Source organism: Triturus cristatus, chromosome 12 (assembly GCF_964204655.1).
Source record: "Triturus cristatus chromosome 12, aTriCri1.1, whole genome shotgun sequence".
In the NCBI taxonomy this organism is placed as follows: Eukaryota; Metazoa; Chordata; class Amphibia; order Caudata; family Salamandridae; genus Triturus; species Triturus cristatus.
The window spans coordinates 766,993,259-767,008,128 of record NC_140595.1 but is presented as its reverse complement, the minus strand read 5'-3'; the positions used below and the strand labels follow the sequence as shown (position 1 = coordinate 767,008,128).

General features: G+C 44.1%; 1 protein-coding gene across 1 annotated transcript in view; it reads left to right on the top strand.

Annotated features, from left to right (window-relative positions):
- LOC146782768 (extracellular calcium-sensing receptor-like) overlaps positions 1–14,870 on the top strand; it is a 193,955-nt gene that overhangs the window by 67,955 nt on the left and 111,130 nt on the right. The window contains exon 3 of the mRNA XM_085637241.1: positions 4,040–4,347. Within this exon, the coding sequence (XP_085493367.1) occupies positions 4,040–4,347 (308 nt within the window). The remainder of the gene's footprint in view (positions 1–4,039; positions 4,348–14,870) is intronic.

Genomic DNA, 14,870 nt, shown 5'->3' with positions numbered 1-14,870 from the left:
CCCCCCAGCCCCCCGTATGTACAGGGCGTACCCCTGTACCCCCCAGCCCCCCGTATGTACGGGGCGTACCCCTGTACCCCCCAGCCATCGTATGTACGGAGCGTACCCCCCAGCCCCCCGTATGTACGGAGCGTACCCCCAGCCCCCCGTATGTACGGGGCGTACCCCTGTACCCCCCAGCCCCCCGTATGTACAGGGCGTACCCCCGTACCCCCCAGCCCCCCGTATGTACGGGGCGTACCCCTGTACCCCCAGCCCCCCGTATGTACGGGGCGTACCCCCGTACCCCCCAGCCCCCCGTATGTACGGGGCGTACCCCTGTACCCCCCAGCCCCCCGTATGTACGGGGCGTACCCCCGTACCCCCCAGCCCCCCGTATGTACGGGGCGTACCCCTGTACCCCCCAGCCCCCTGTATGTACGGAGCGTACCCCCCAGCCCCCCGTATGTACGGGGCATACCCCTGTACCCCCAGCCCCCATATGTACAGGGCATACCCCCGTACCCCCCAGCCCCCCGTATGTACGGGGCGTACCCCTGTACCCCCCAGCCCCCCATATGTACGGAGCGTACCCCCCAGCCCCCCGTATGTACGGGGCATACCCCTGTACCCCCCAGCCCCCGTATGTACAGGGCGTACCCCCGTACCCCCCAGCCCCCCGTATGTACGGAGCGTACCCCCTGGGGGTCCGCACTGTACATACGGGGGGCTGGGGGGTACAGGGGTACGCCCCGTACATACGGGGGACTGGGGGGTACGCTCCGTACATACGGGGGGCTGGGGGGTACAGGGGTACGCTCCGTACATACGGGGGGCTGGGGGGTACGCTCTGTACATACGGGGGCGGGGGGGTACGGCATGTACCGGGCCCCCTAATCAGCTCGCATCGCCGCGTACTTAGCTTTTCCGGCACTTTTTGGGTGCCGTAAAAATATTCCCATCCGGACTGCAGTCGGTGCGAATCGTAATTGCTGGTATGTAAAAACATGCCTAACTCCGTCCGGACGTCACGTCCGCGTTGTCCCGGATCACATTTGTATGTATTTTTCTGTCGGTTGGTCTTTTTTCCGATTCGTACGGAAATGGTGTTTCCGTACGAATCGTAATTGCATGTTTGTAAAGTTTTACAACCCGGTACGAGTCGGACGGAGAAAACGCTCCAACCCACGGTTTGTACCGGGTTTTTCCAGGATCGTAATCGGCCCCTGAGTGTCTAGTAGTTCTGAGTCCTGAGGAGAACCCTCAAATAACATTTGGTTCAAAATGCATCGACAAAGTTTAAACACCAGAGAGTGAATTGTAGAGCCATCACTGATGCACAGGGAATAAGGAGAAAGAATGGCATAAAAGTTACCTCCCTGTCAATAGCCTGTTTTTTATGTAAATTGAGATTGCATCTCTGGTTCAAGCCAACAGGTAGGAGCTAGTTGAATGGTGTTAAAAAATAGATTTACCTTCCAGTGGTTGATCAAATTCAGAGCCAGGATACATGTTGTCTATATACACATTTTAAGTGTTTTTTTGTGTGTATATTTTCATGTAGCAATCATATGCTTTGTTAAGTCTTATGTGGGTGACCCTCATTGAAGAAAGTTATAAAATGGTTTCCATGTTTGTTGGTCAACTGTCTATGGTTTTGTTGTGGTAAAATTATTGAATGTTTCTTGAATATAGAGAAGATAAACAGTGGTAGAAGGAATTAATTTGGGAAATCATGAAGAGTAAAATTGAATGCGTGAATGGATCATCAGCACTGGCAATTGCAGTTTTGTCTTAGTTTCTAGTGGCCTTGCCTTGCTCACACATTATTGGCCCAACCCCTTTTCCTGAATTCAACTTTTAAAAAGTTGGTATTTTCTTGTCCTAACCATAGGGTGCCTACAGTCTGTGTATCAACAGTGAGACAAATGGGGACAAGATATTGGCAGGATCTGTCAGCCGACCAGGATGGGTGGTGCAGAGCTGTTCCAAGCTCCACTTACATTACAAATGGGTTTGTCTAGCACACACACAAAGGAAATTGATACCAGCCTTTTATCACCTGAAACTTCTAGATTTCTTGGCATGGGAAGGAAGGAACTTCTCTGATGCAGATGTGGGGGTTTCTAGAAGTATTCCCAACTTCAAAGTATGGCACCAGGTTCAAATATTCAACGCTAGGACCAGTTGTTTAGTATACTCCTGGGCCTCTGGAGGGCCCCTAGAAAAACTTTGTTGTACTTCAGAGGACTGCCTTGCTACTTGAGGCCTGCCTTGTACTTCAGAGGGCTGTCCAGCTGCTACCAGAGGGCTGCCCTGCTGCTTGAAGCTTGCCCTGTACTCTCAGAGAAGATTGCCCTGCTGTTTTAGGCCTGCCTTGCTTCTTGAACCCAGGTCTATAAAGATATAAAGAGTGACTCCAAGGGCTATGGCACTGGCCTCTTCTGTGAGCTGCATTGACATAACAAGCTCCAGATACCTTGAAGTTGCTTCATCTGACAACAATTGGAACTGAAAAAAATGTCACCAAAAAGTGGCCTGAGAACCGACAGGAGACCAAACTTATCTGCTAGCCGATTCGCTGTAGGTGCATCGCCGGTCAGCCTAATTTTGCGATAGCTCACTCTTCGGTCTTTATCTGCAGCATCAAATTCTGTTCAGCTGGATCTCTCAACGAAGGTATCTGGCCTTGTGGAGCCCGTGTCAGCTACAGCCTGCAGCCCCATCCTGATGGAGATTTTTGACTTCCAAAAAGTGCCAAAGTCCGAGCGTAGAAATCTTTACCACAACAATCCACCGGCTCCCCGACAATGATGTGTCCTGCTTAGACACAACCGGGTGCCTTTCCCCGTGGAACTTAATCTTCTCAGAAACTTTTCTTCAAAATATCTTTTAAGACTGAAGGTAAGCCAAGATCAAGCCAATCCAACTCATATATCTGAACCACCCTCCTTCACAGTTGGCTATAACTTTTGACTTTGGCACGGTTTTGCATGGCTAGAGGCCCGTGATTGGGGCTTTGATCTTTTAGGTTCTAGTTTTCACTAAAAGCTTTACAAATTCAAAACTTTGGTTCCACTGGATAGATTTCATTTGTTTTGATGTCATTTTATTAATCAAAACTTTCTTTATTTTCCTAAATAGGTTTGGGGTTTTTCTTGTGTTGTGTTTTCACTTTGTTATTATTTGTGTGCTGCATAAATACTTAGCACATGCCTTTGAGTTAAGCCTGATGGCTTTTGTGCCATGCTATCAGAAGGTTAGGCACAGGTTAGTTTAGTGAGTTTTGTGGTCAGCCTGACAAACACTAGTTGTTGCTTGAGTAGGGTTTTACCCCCCTCAACCAATGACCCAGTTTCTTACACTGGCCCACACTCTATGACTGTGGCAGAAATCAGCTTCAGAGCAGGGCATTTAAAACAGGTAGAGCCTGACCTGCTGCAGAAGTGGTGGCTGGGCTGATCCTCTATGTGTCTAGTCACAAAGGCGATCACTGAAAACCACAATGGGAATCCCACCATTTAAGATTTTTTTGCTGTGGGATTTAACCCCGAAGCCAGCAGTTTGGGAACAGACACTGAAGATCATGATCGGATAGAATGGGGGCCCGCTGCTTAGACGTCTGCCTTGACTTTTCTGCTTGGCCATTCCCAGAACAGTTTCACTTAAAAGATGGTGCTACATTCTGCAGTAAGAAAAATGGTAAGAAGACTCCATGGGCCAAATGACATAAAGTATCATGCATGAATCAGCCAGAAAAGTTAGCAATTAGAGTAATCAGTGAGAACAAGTTTTTTTGGTTGTGAAAAGAAATCTGTTGGCTCCGTTGGGCTACAGTAAAGAAAGAACATTTACGAAAAATAGTGAGTACATTTCTCCATGCTGCTTAAGCAGCAGAAACAGTTATCATTCTTGCCAGCTTGCTTTGCTTTATAATATATATTGATATTGTAGACATGACTAAGAAATAGGAGCTAGCATTTTTTTTTAACAAAGTGCTTCTCTAAGATATTTTGGCATTTAATAACTGTTGAATATATAACATGCTAGTAAACACATGCTTCTGCATATTCCAGGTTTGAACTTCAGAATTACCGGATGATGCAGGCCATGCTGTTTGCTATTGAAGAAATTAACAACAACCCAAACCTTTTACCCAACATTACCCTGGGATTCCAGATCTATGACACTTGTACGATGCTCCAGCGATCACTGAAGGGGACTCTATGCATTTTATCAGGACACGAGGAGCCGATTCCAAACTTTTGGTGCCGGAGGAGTTTGAAACCAGCAGTTATCATTGGTGATTCTGGATCCACAAACTCAATTAGTCTTGCCCGCATACTGGGCCTATACAGATATCCACAAGTAAGACTTTGACATTATTGTGCATCATTTAAATCATAAATGTTATTTCATAAAAGTGAACAGTGCCTCTATGAAAAAGGAACACTTTTGTTCAAGATATGATAGTGTTAAAAAACAAGATTATGAGTTCTAGATGACTCAAAGTTCTTATCCTGGAAGACGTAGAGCAGAGAGATAAAATAAATATATTCTATTTGTGCTTGTCCCACCCCTGGGTCCTGAAGCAGAAAGACTAATTCTAAACAGCATGGAGCATACAGAGACTCTGCATGCTTTGAGTCCAGAGTAAGCACACTAATGAAGTAGCATCCCAACCTAATGGCACATGTTGAGGGTTTGTCTAACGTACTTTAGTGCATGTCCTGTATCACTGCACTAAAATGAATTGGCATGTATAATTAGCTGCCCCTCTTTATTGTTCGAGGTGCTTTGCTCTCACTGCAGCATGTGTAAAGCCAACACCAGCCTCACTGAGCATGTCTTTTAATGTCCCCAGCCAGTGTGAGCAAATTCCAGAAAAGAGGGGACTGTGGTTTCTCTGAAAATCAGCGCTGGGCCCATATTTGACAATGTACCTCTTTGTTGCATGTTGGCCTTCTGTGCAGTGTCACGCAGTGCATTGCATGATGTCATGAGAATGCTCTATCTTGTCAAGGCAGGATGGCACTGCCCAATCCCAGAAATATCACAGTGGCTTACAACCAGCACACAGCTGGTCCCCTGAGCACTGTGGAGGACTCAGAATGCCAGCTTGCTAAGAGGGCCAGTTTGGAGGTGCACGCTGCACACTGCACCCGGCACCAGCATCCTGCCAAATAACCAGCAAGGCCCTGGCAAGTTTGAGGCATTCTGAGGTCAACTCAGCCATCTGTCCAGGTCAGGAGAAACTTTCTGACTGAGAGGAGCAATCACACAGTGGAACTTTGGCCAGGACACCCAAACAGAAGCAGGGGCTCAGTTAGCCGAATCAGATCAGATCAAGTTCTCAACAATGACTTTAAACCTTTAGGGTAATGCATTTCAGTTTGAGTGTGCTAGTGAAGTGTGTATTAAAAATGTATTTTTAGAAGTGTGATGATAAGGACGCAATGAATAGGAGGTAAATGAATAATCTCCGGTCTCATTTCTTAGACCCTATGGGGAAATATGTTCATTCAGACCTAACCGATTCTGTCGATTTATTCCGATGTGTACCACTAGCTCTTCATCCCTATTCAGCACATAAGGATGTTTGCTTTTCAGCTGTATTATGTATCGGGATATTATAGTTAGGAATTAGTATTTTAAAAACCTTACAAATTCAATTAAATAACCAAAGATTACAGGATTGTTATAGTTCAGAAATAGAATTAAACAAATCCTGGGCCGATTTCAGTCCCAGGGACCCCATCCCCAGGGGCTTGGCAATTTTGGAATGGGGGAGGGCCAAGTGACCTCCCTCATAGGCCAATTTCACCATGGGGACCCAGTCCCCTGGGCCTGCCCTTTTTTAAATCTATGTTTTTTTAAAAAGGGAGGGACCTGTGCAGCCCCCATTTAGGGCCAGTTTTAGACCCAGGGAACCCTTCACCTGGGACCTGGCCTCTATACTGGGTGCCCTGGTCCCATCCAGGGCACAAAGTCATTTTTGATGGGGACTGCGGGGGTAACCTGAAGGCCCAGTGGAAATGCTTTTGGAGAGAGTGAGCTGCTAAACATGCAGCTCCCTCTGTCCAAAAGCAATTCTGCTCAGCAAGCAAGAGCATTTGTAATGCTCTTGCATGCTGAAAGCTGAGCAATGTTTTCTTTGGCTTGGCAGGAGGGGTAATGCTTTTACCAAGTCATAGCAAACACCAATGTCCTCTAGGTTGGCCGTCCCCAGAGCCATCTACGGCTCCACGAGAGGGCTGCACGGCCCCCTCTTTTAAGTATTTAGACCCAGTGAGGTGGCAGTCCCCAGGCCAGTTGTCCACAGTGGAGCCTCTTAATTATTCTGTTTGGGCCCCGGGGAGGTGGTGGTTTCTGGGGCACTAGGGAAGCCGCATGGCTCCCCGCAAATATATTATTTCTGCCCTGGGATGTGGCAGCCCCTGGGCAGCACAGGAGCTTTTAATGCTCAAGAGAGACACCACCAGCATTCCTAGGGGTTCGGGGTATTTCCATCCTGCAGCTTTCTTTATTGTGTATGTGTTTTCTGAGACTCAGCTTCAAGCCGAGTCCCAAGATTGCTGTTAACACTTCCTGGTTTGAAGTGTTGGCAGTCAATCACATTGCAGCACGCGGGACTGTTGGATCATCGGAGGATCCGCACCCCTATACATCTATATTTTTTTAATATATTTCATTAACTACTGAGCAGATTTACACCAAATCACAAAAAGGCACTGTTTTTGACCAACATCTACCTTCCTGCCAATTGTGGTGTAATTCCTTTCAGCAGTTCGGGCTGTAGCCATGTATAGGAATTAACATTGGGAAAACACGCTTTTAAGCACCTCCTGCTCCTTGGCACATGCTTGACAGATCAGCCTGAAACATTTAAAATAGCAGCTGAAGAGAGCGTCGTATCAGTTCTGAAAACTCATTGAAGATTCTGAAAAGTTATTGAAGATTCTTCAAGCGACGCCAAAGTTATTGACAACTCAAAAAAACACTCTTTCCATGGAAACTAGTTCCTAACTATATACATATAACACTGCTTAGAGTTTAAAAAGAGGACCCTTGCTCAGAAATAACTGTGTGAATCCAGCTAATATTAAAAGGTTAACAAGTACTAAGCTACAAGTACCAGAATGCCTATGGAGGATTTAAGGCAAGTTAGCATAGGACGTAATCCGCAAAGAAACTCAGCTGCCTTGAACAAGAGCACAAGGGTCAAAACACGTTGGCGGCGTTTCGGTGAAATTGTTGATGCCATTAAAATCTGTCATTTGGAAGCCCCCTGGGAGTGCAGCATTATGGTTGATTCATGGTTGGCAAACTGTTGGGGATAGTCATCATATCCCAAATGCTAGCATCAGCAGTTAAAGTGCGCCGCTTTTTCGACTGCTTTGCTTTTGAAATCTAATGTAAAGCAGCTGCACCTGGTATGGAAGGAACTTTGAAAATTCAAACAGTTGCAGGGAGATACAAGTGATACTAATCTTTGCATATGTGCTCAACTTTGGAAAACGAAAGCAGCCTGGACAGGCAAGGACTTCCAAAATGCTTTGAAAATCTCTGCAACTGCAAAGTCGAGACCACCTCATGGAAATTGGTGAGTGCGGGTTCTTGGCTAAACTGCCTTTCCTACCAATGCAACCTTAAAAGTAATTGAGGTCCGGGGGTTTCTGATTTCACAAAGGCACAATCGGGAATTACGAGTGCCCAAATTGGAGTGATTGGATCTTGGACTAAAAACCTCTTTAACAATGTAAGTATTGATGGAAGAAGGTGTTAGTTGACATGACATGCACGCAAAGAAATGCAGGGTAGTTTAATCTCTGTGGGATGTTACAGCAGTGGATTTCAGCACTTTGCGTGAAGAGCTCATGCTGACATTCCATAATAACAACACTGCTTAGAGTTTTAAAGGAGGACCTTTGCTCTGCAATAATTGTATGAATCCAGCTAATATTAAAAGGTTAACAAGTACTAAACTACAAGTACCAGAATGCCTGTGGAGCATTAAGGAATGTGAGCATAGGACGTAATCCGGAAAGAAACTCAGCTACCGTGAACAAGACCGTAAGGGTCAAAACACATTTGAGGAGTTTCAGTGTAATTGTTGATGGCATTAAAATCTGTCATTTGGAAGCCCCCTAGGAGTGCAGCATTATGATTTGTTCATGGTTGACAATATATATATATATATATATATATATATATATTATCTACTGGCGGTCGCCAGTAGATAGTTATAGTTAGGACCGTGTTTCCATAGGAAATCTCAAAATTCTATTTTGAATAACTTTGGCGCCGGTTGACGAATCCTCGCAAAATTTTCAAAACGAATGGGGCGCTCCGCTCAGCTCCTACCCTGAAAGTCTCGGGGGGATTCGTCAAGCGGGGGCCGAGAAAAAAGGGGGGTCCCAAAACGCATTTTCCCTATGCATTTTCCCATAGGACCTTTAGTCGAAGGTACAGCCCAAACGGCTGAACAGAATTACTTGAAATTTGGCAAAGAGGTAGTCCTCAGGTCAGGGATGTGCCTTTTGCATATATGGAGTCAATCTGGTCAGTAGTTCCTGAGAAAATTGCAGTTAAAGTACATAAATATCTATAGCCGCGCACCGTGCGCGCACCCTAACGTGCGCGAGCGTAATTCTGATTGGTGGTTACATGTCAGTCAACGTTCGAATCGGTCGAAATCAGGAAGTGTCGACCGAGTGAAATGTCCACCTAACTATAACATGTGTGAAACCTATGGTTTTTTAAGTGAATATATATATATATATATATATATATATATATATATCAGTTCAGTTGTATCCCTGGCAGGGCTGCCTCCTCGTAGCCTCCGCTCAACAACACAAACACGGACCGCCTTCTTTAGTGCAAAGAGTTTTATTAACTCAACTGCATCGATGTCGTCATAACGTTTCGGCTCTCCCTAAGCCTTGATCACATGACAACAAGTGAAAATACATCACTTCCTTAAATAGGAAGAACCTTACTTAGCACGTGATGTGGTTAAAACATGGAAAGGGAAAACAGACTTGTGCTTGATGTGCAAATATATACTAAACAAACGTTTGCGTTGTATATATTGTAATCTTGCCATATATAAAGATATAAACTGATTGGTAAAATACCCACAAGAATGCCTATCTTTTTGGAGTATTATGTAGTCAAATAACGGGATAAATCCGTAATTAGTCTCCAAAAAACCTCCATGTATCTTGATCCTAGAACCCATCAAATTGCAGATCCCTGCAATTGTGCGCTAGTATGAGGAAGTATGCTGAGTGCAAATAAAAGCCAATAAATTAACATTATATTCAATAATTTAACACTCAATCAAAATGTATTAAAAACTGTTATACATGACAACCTATAAAATATATAAAAATACATTTGTAAACATTGACGATATAGTTAAAAACTCAGTGCAATGAAAGTGCAAGTAGGGAAGGATAACCACAGCTGATCCCAGCTGCAGATACCTTATTTTGCGACCTTTGACCCAACTTTCCAGTCTATAACATAGAATAAAATATATTGGAACAATATCAGGTAATAAAAGAAATGATGGAATAATCTGTCATCCAGAGGTTTTGAAAATCAGTACACCCAAATCGATGTTCACCCTAGTTCAAAGAATAATAGACCTCCAAAAGGTAAGGGTGCTTGATGAAACTCATTTGCTGGGGCTACAGTAATTTAAAAAGAGAGTAGAGTGTGTTGGATATGGTAGTTCAGTATAGTAACCCATACCAACCGCACAAATATTTGTGATAATAGTGCGGTATACAATCTGTTGGAACATTTTAAGCACTGGCTAAAAAAATCTTCAAGATTGGTGACTATTTACTACATTAAGACAATAAATAGATTACAAAAAGGTAAAAATAATATCCCACATTAAAAAACCTCTTAGTAATAACCACTAATGGGTACATTAGATACCAATCATGTAGCCAGACTTGAATTGCATAGATACTATTTATTGCCCTCTTTTAGCTCATATAGATATATGAATATATGAATATATAAATAAATACTTAGGAAGGTTTTAATGTAAAATGGTGTGCAAATCCTCTGTAACATTAAGACCAATCGGGGATATATATATATATATATTCATTGAGAAAACCATAGGTCTCATGCACGTTATAGTTAGGAATTGGCATTTAAAAAACCTTTGAAATTCTCTGAAAAAACCATAGGTTTCAGGCACGTTATAGTTAGGAATTGGCATTTAAAAAACCTTAGAAATTCACTGAAAAAACCATAGGTTTCAGGGGCGTTATAGTTAGCTGGACATTTCCCTCGTACAAAACCCTAGAAATTCCCCTGTTATAGTTAGTTCAGCTAACTATAACTCGCGCCCCCGCAATGCACTGTTGATGACGTCACATATTACATCACTCATGACATGGTCAGTGACATCACTGATGACATCACTGATGACATCTCAAATGATAGACACTCACACACCGCCAATCATCCATTGAGGTACTGCCACATCTAGTCAGTCATGCAAATAATTAATCACAGTCCAATTTACTCACCTATACAGTTAAACACACTCAAGTTCACTTACTCATAAAAATACTAGCAAATTCTGTGTCTTTCTGCAGAAGTGAATTTCAAAGGTTTTTTAAATGCCAATTCCTAACTATAAGATGCCTGAAACCTATGGTTTTTTCAGTGAATTTCAAAGGTTTTTTAAATGCCAATTCCTAACTATAACGTGCATGAAACCTATGGTTATTTCAGTGAATATATATATATATATATATATATATATATATATATATATATATATATATATATATATATATATATATATATATATAGGTGGGTATAGTTAGGACAAAGTTTCCATGTTTTGCTTATACCTTTGGTGTTGTTTGATGAATCTTCATGACATTTTCCAAACAAATTCTTTGTTCATATAGGCTGCTGTGTAGAAAGTTTGGGGGTGATTCGTCAAGGTGGGGCCGAGAAAAAAGGGGGGTCCCAAAATGTGTTTTCTCCATGGTAATTTGCATAGGAAACGTTAGACAAGGCTACAGGTCGAACGGAATTGCCCCAAATTTGGCAGGGAGAAGGATCTTGTTCCAGAAAGCACGCTTTTGTTAATTTGGTGTAAATCCGTTCAGTAGATTTGGAGAATTATCAAAATTTACAGATATCGATATTTGGGAATTCTGCCTTCTGATCGGCTGAGGCTTATGAGCACGAGCTTGCTGCTTATTGGTTGTGAGTGCTGCGAGCGGTTGCAACTAGGAAGTGTTGGCCACCATTTTGTGATTCCATTGAAGCGAGTAAGGGGGGAAAAGGGTAAAAAGAGTAGGAAACAGGAGGATAGGAGCACTGCAACCTCTGTGGGGGAGTGCAAAGTGAAGTAGTCACACCTACCAGTCTGAAAGTGCGGTGTTCCTCAGAGATGATATGCTGCTACAGTCGGGTATGAAACCTAGAGCCTAAACCGGGAGGTCATTGCTGTAAAGCAGAGGTCTTCAAACTTTTGGATGCCGAGACCCCCCTGTCAACATTTTGAGGTGTAAGGACCCCCTCCTGACAAAAATGTCTAAACCTGTTGACTAAATTGCGTGGGATGAAAATGTAAATGAGGTTATGTGATGCCGCGTATTTTGGGATAGCATTGCTTCATTATTTTGATATTTGTTACACACAGTAACGCTGAGGAAAGATTTCACCCAATCAGTACCCATTTATAACCAAAATACAGCAATTATCATCCGAAAGATTTCAAGTCAACCTTTGTGAAGGGCCTTCCTCTCTGCAGCAATACGTGCTGCCACATTAGAAGCTCACCTGGCCCTGACCGGAAGAAGCAGGGGTCCCTTAAAACCCTGGCGGTTTTGTGTAGAGTTAAGCCGTTTAACCATGCAGCTTTCCTCTCACCCCCTCCCTTCCATCCCTCTCTCGTCTCCTAACCCCGGATCCCTCTCTCACTTTGCAGGTCATTTTCTTTCACCCCTTTTTACAACTTCTGAACTCTCCCCATTCAACCTCTCATTTCACCTTTAATCACCTCTTGCCATTCTGTCCTTTCACTGCCCTCATCTCTAACAGTCTCTCACATTTATCTCATGGCCTCTCTGGCCCTGTCACCTCCCGTGCCCCTCAGCACTTCTCATTCACCTCGTCTCTTCATTCAAATTTTTGTCTATTTGTATCTTACACCTCTCCAGTCCCCCCATTTCTCTTTCACATCTCCCCTTTGTTCTAACAGAAGCCCTCACCTTTGGATCACACTCACTTCTTGCGTGTCCACACTTCTCTTCGGCAATTCACATTTCTCCTCATCCCTGACCTCTTCAATCAAATTCTCTCACTCCCTTGCTGTCCTCTCTCATTTTGGGTGCGGATGCAAGTTCAGAATGGGATGAATGAATGTATGATTACTGATGGGCTTGTTTGAGTGAGTTGCATATTGAGTAGTAGGGGGACAGGTGAGTGAAGTGTCACATGAGTGCAGGATGAGTAGTGTACTCGTGTGACTGCAGGTTGAGGTATAGTGTGAGCAGGACAAGTGCATTTTGAGTGCAGAGTGATCACTGTGAGTGCAAGGTGAGCGGGTGAATGGTGCAAGTGCATGGTGATCAGTGTGAGTGCATTGTGATCACTGTGAGTGCAAGGTGAGCGTGACAATAAAGGGCGAGAATGAGGAATGAGTTGTCTGAATGCAGGGTGCATTCCCAGACCCATGAAGTAACTCAGCATGTTATTGACGGGGGCGTAGACTTTAAGATCTAAGTTAAACTATTGCGGCATTAATCGGGGATCGAGGGTGAAGGAAATAAATAATGTGCTGATCCTGCAACAAACTTCCAGTCCTATGGTTAGGGTTACCAGCAGATTATTTTGATGGCCCAGTCGGTACAAAAAAAGCAGTCACCTAAAGCGGTATTTTCAGCGCTTATCTGTGCATACTTCCCAGGGCCGGCTTTAGTGCTGGTGGTGCCCTGTGCGACAATGTTTGTTGGTGCCCCCCCAATGACCACCCCCACCACGGATTCTCTCACTAGCACCCTTTAACAGTGACCAAGTCTCCATAACCCCACACTCTCAGATGCATTGAATTAGTTATATAGTGCCACTCATACCAGTGTAGGGTGTCCGAGCACTTTGCATCACACACACATTACACAGAGACAATCAATCATAAGTGTGTAAATCAGTGTATAGGAAATGTTACATAAGCCAAAGGACTAAAAGTATAGGAGTCACATGTCATCCATACTGGTAGGCAGTATAGTTCAAGAGTGCTTGGTGTGGAGAAGCACAAACTCAGAGTCGAAAAAGAAACAGCATAGTTGGGAGTTTCCTTTAATAATAAGAATTGATTGCTAGCCAAATTAACCCTTTTTGCAACATTAATCAATGGTCTAATAATGTATTCTTTGTAGTGTGCATGCTGTTCTAGGATGAAAGTTAATAGCTCACTATTCTATATTAGGACTTTAAGTTATAAATTGCAAGTAACAAAAGGATGTCTCTTTTGAAAGCAGTAACCTGCTGATCTCTTCACATCATAGGCACTCTGTAATCTACTTGGGACACGTTCTTTGCAGCAGGCATATTAACCCTCTGCACTAACTTCACCTAAATCAAAACCTCAACTATACAAAATTCTGATCTCTCTCCAGGAAGATAATTAATCACACAAGTTATCTTGACATTTATGCGAGGCCTGGTAATTGCCGGGGAAAGAAACGCTGCAGCAGGTGCTTCAAAAGCACAATAAACTTTCACACACGGCGCCCCCAGGAAGCCAACTTTGTATTCCTTTCCATGAAATGCATTCTCACACTACGGCAGTGAATGTAAAATCCAAATGTAAGGAATATGCTGAGTGTGGACCCAGGGGGTACTGGAACCAGCAAAAAAACCTAAGCCTCTGTAACCAGTTCACAAAGGCATGTTAAAATGCACATGGTCTTTAAAGACCTGTGAAAAACGGGGGTGCCGGAGATAGGAATCCAGACACTGCCCAGCTGAGCCCCCAGCAGCTCAAGTTTCACTGCAGCAGCCCAGCTGAGACACAGGACGGGGGAAGTGTGGGGGGGGGGCTGAAGCCCTTGGGCCTGGGCAGAAGTGTGACTGGGAAGGCGTGACCCCCTTTGCATCACTCCACGGCCCCCCTGGGGGTCGCGCCCCACAGTTTGAAGACCCCTGCTGTAAAGTGATGTGCTCTGGTGTTTGTCGGATACCTGTGGAAGTAGTGTTAGTAGGCGTTTATACCATATAGGGATGGGAAGCGAACTACTGAGCTCTACCGTGCGTTCATACTATACGGTAAAGTGGGAAGCGAACGATTACGCCTACCGGTGTGAAGACTCGGGGATCAAACCGAGCTGATTCCTGTAAAGTGATGGGCTGTGGGCGCTGTAGCATACTGGCCGCTGTAGTATAACTGTAAGTAGTGTTAGTATGCGTTTATACTATACAGGGAGTGAGAAGCGAACTACTCACCCCTACTGGTCTGAAGACTCGGGATTAAACCGTGAGCTCATTGCTGTAAAGTGATGTGCTCTGTGTACTATTTCAATGTAAGTCATAGTACAATGTTAGTATGTAATGATACTGTAATGTAAGTATGTAATGTTAGAATCTAGGGCTGTCATGAGGGGAATCTTGGGGAGTTTGTACATGGTGCTGGAGAAGACGGATGCCTTGGTGTCTGGTCCTGTTGGTAGCTGTTTAAGCTGTCTTCTTTTCCTGCAATAAATCTAGTTATCGGATCCACTGCTGTCTTCCTGTTCACTACATAAATTTGGCGACGAGCAGGAGAAGGTGAAAAGAAGGCAGCACTCACCAAGATTTTGCACTTGCTTGCCTTGTCATGAAGACCCGTTTTCTTGGTGAAT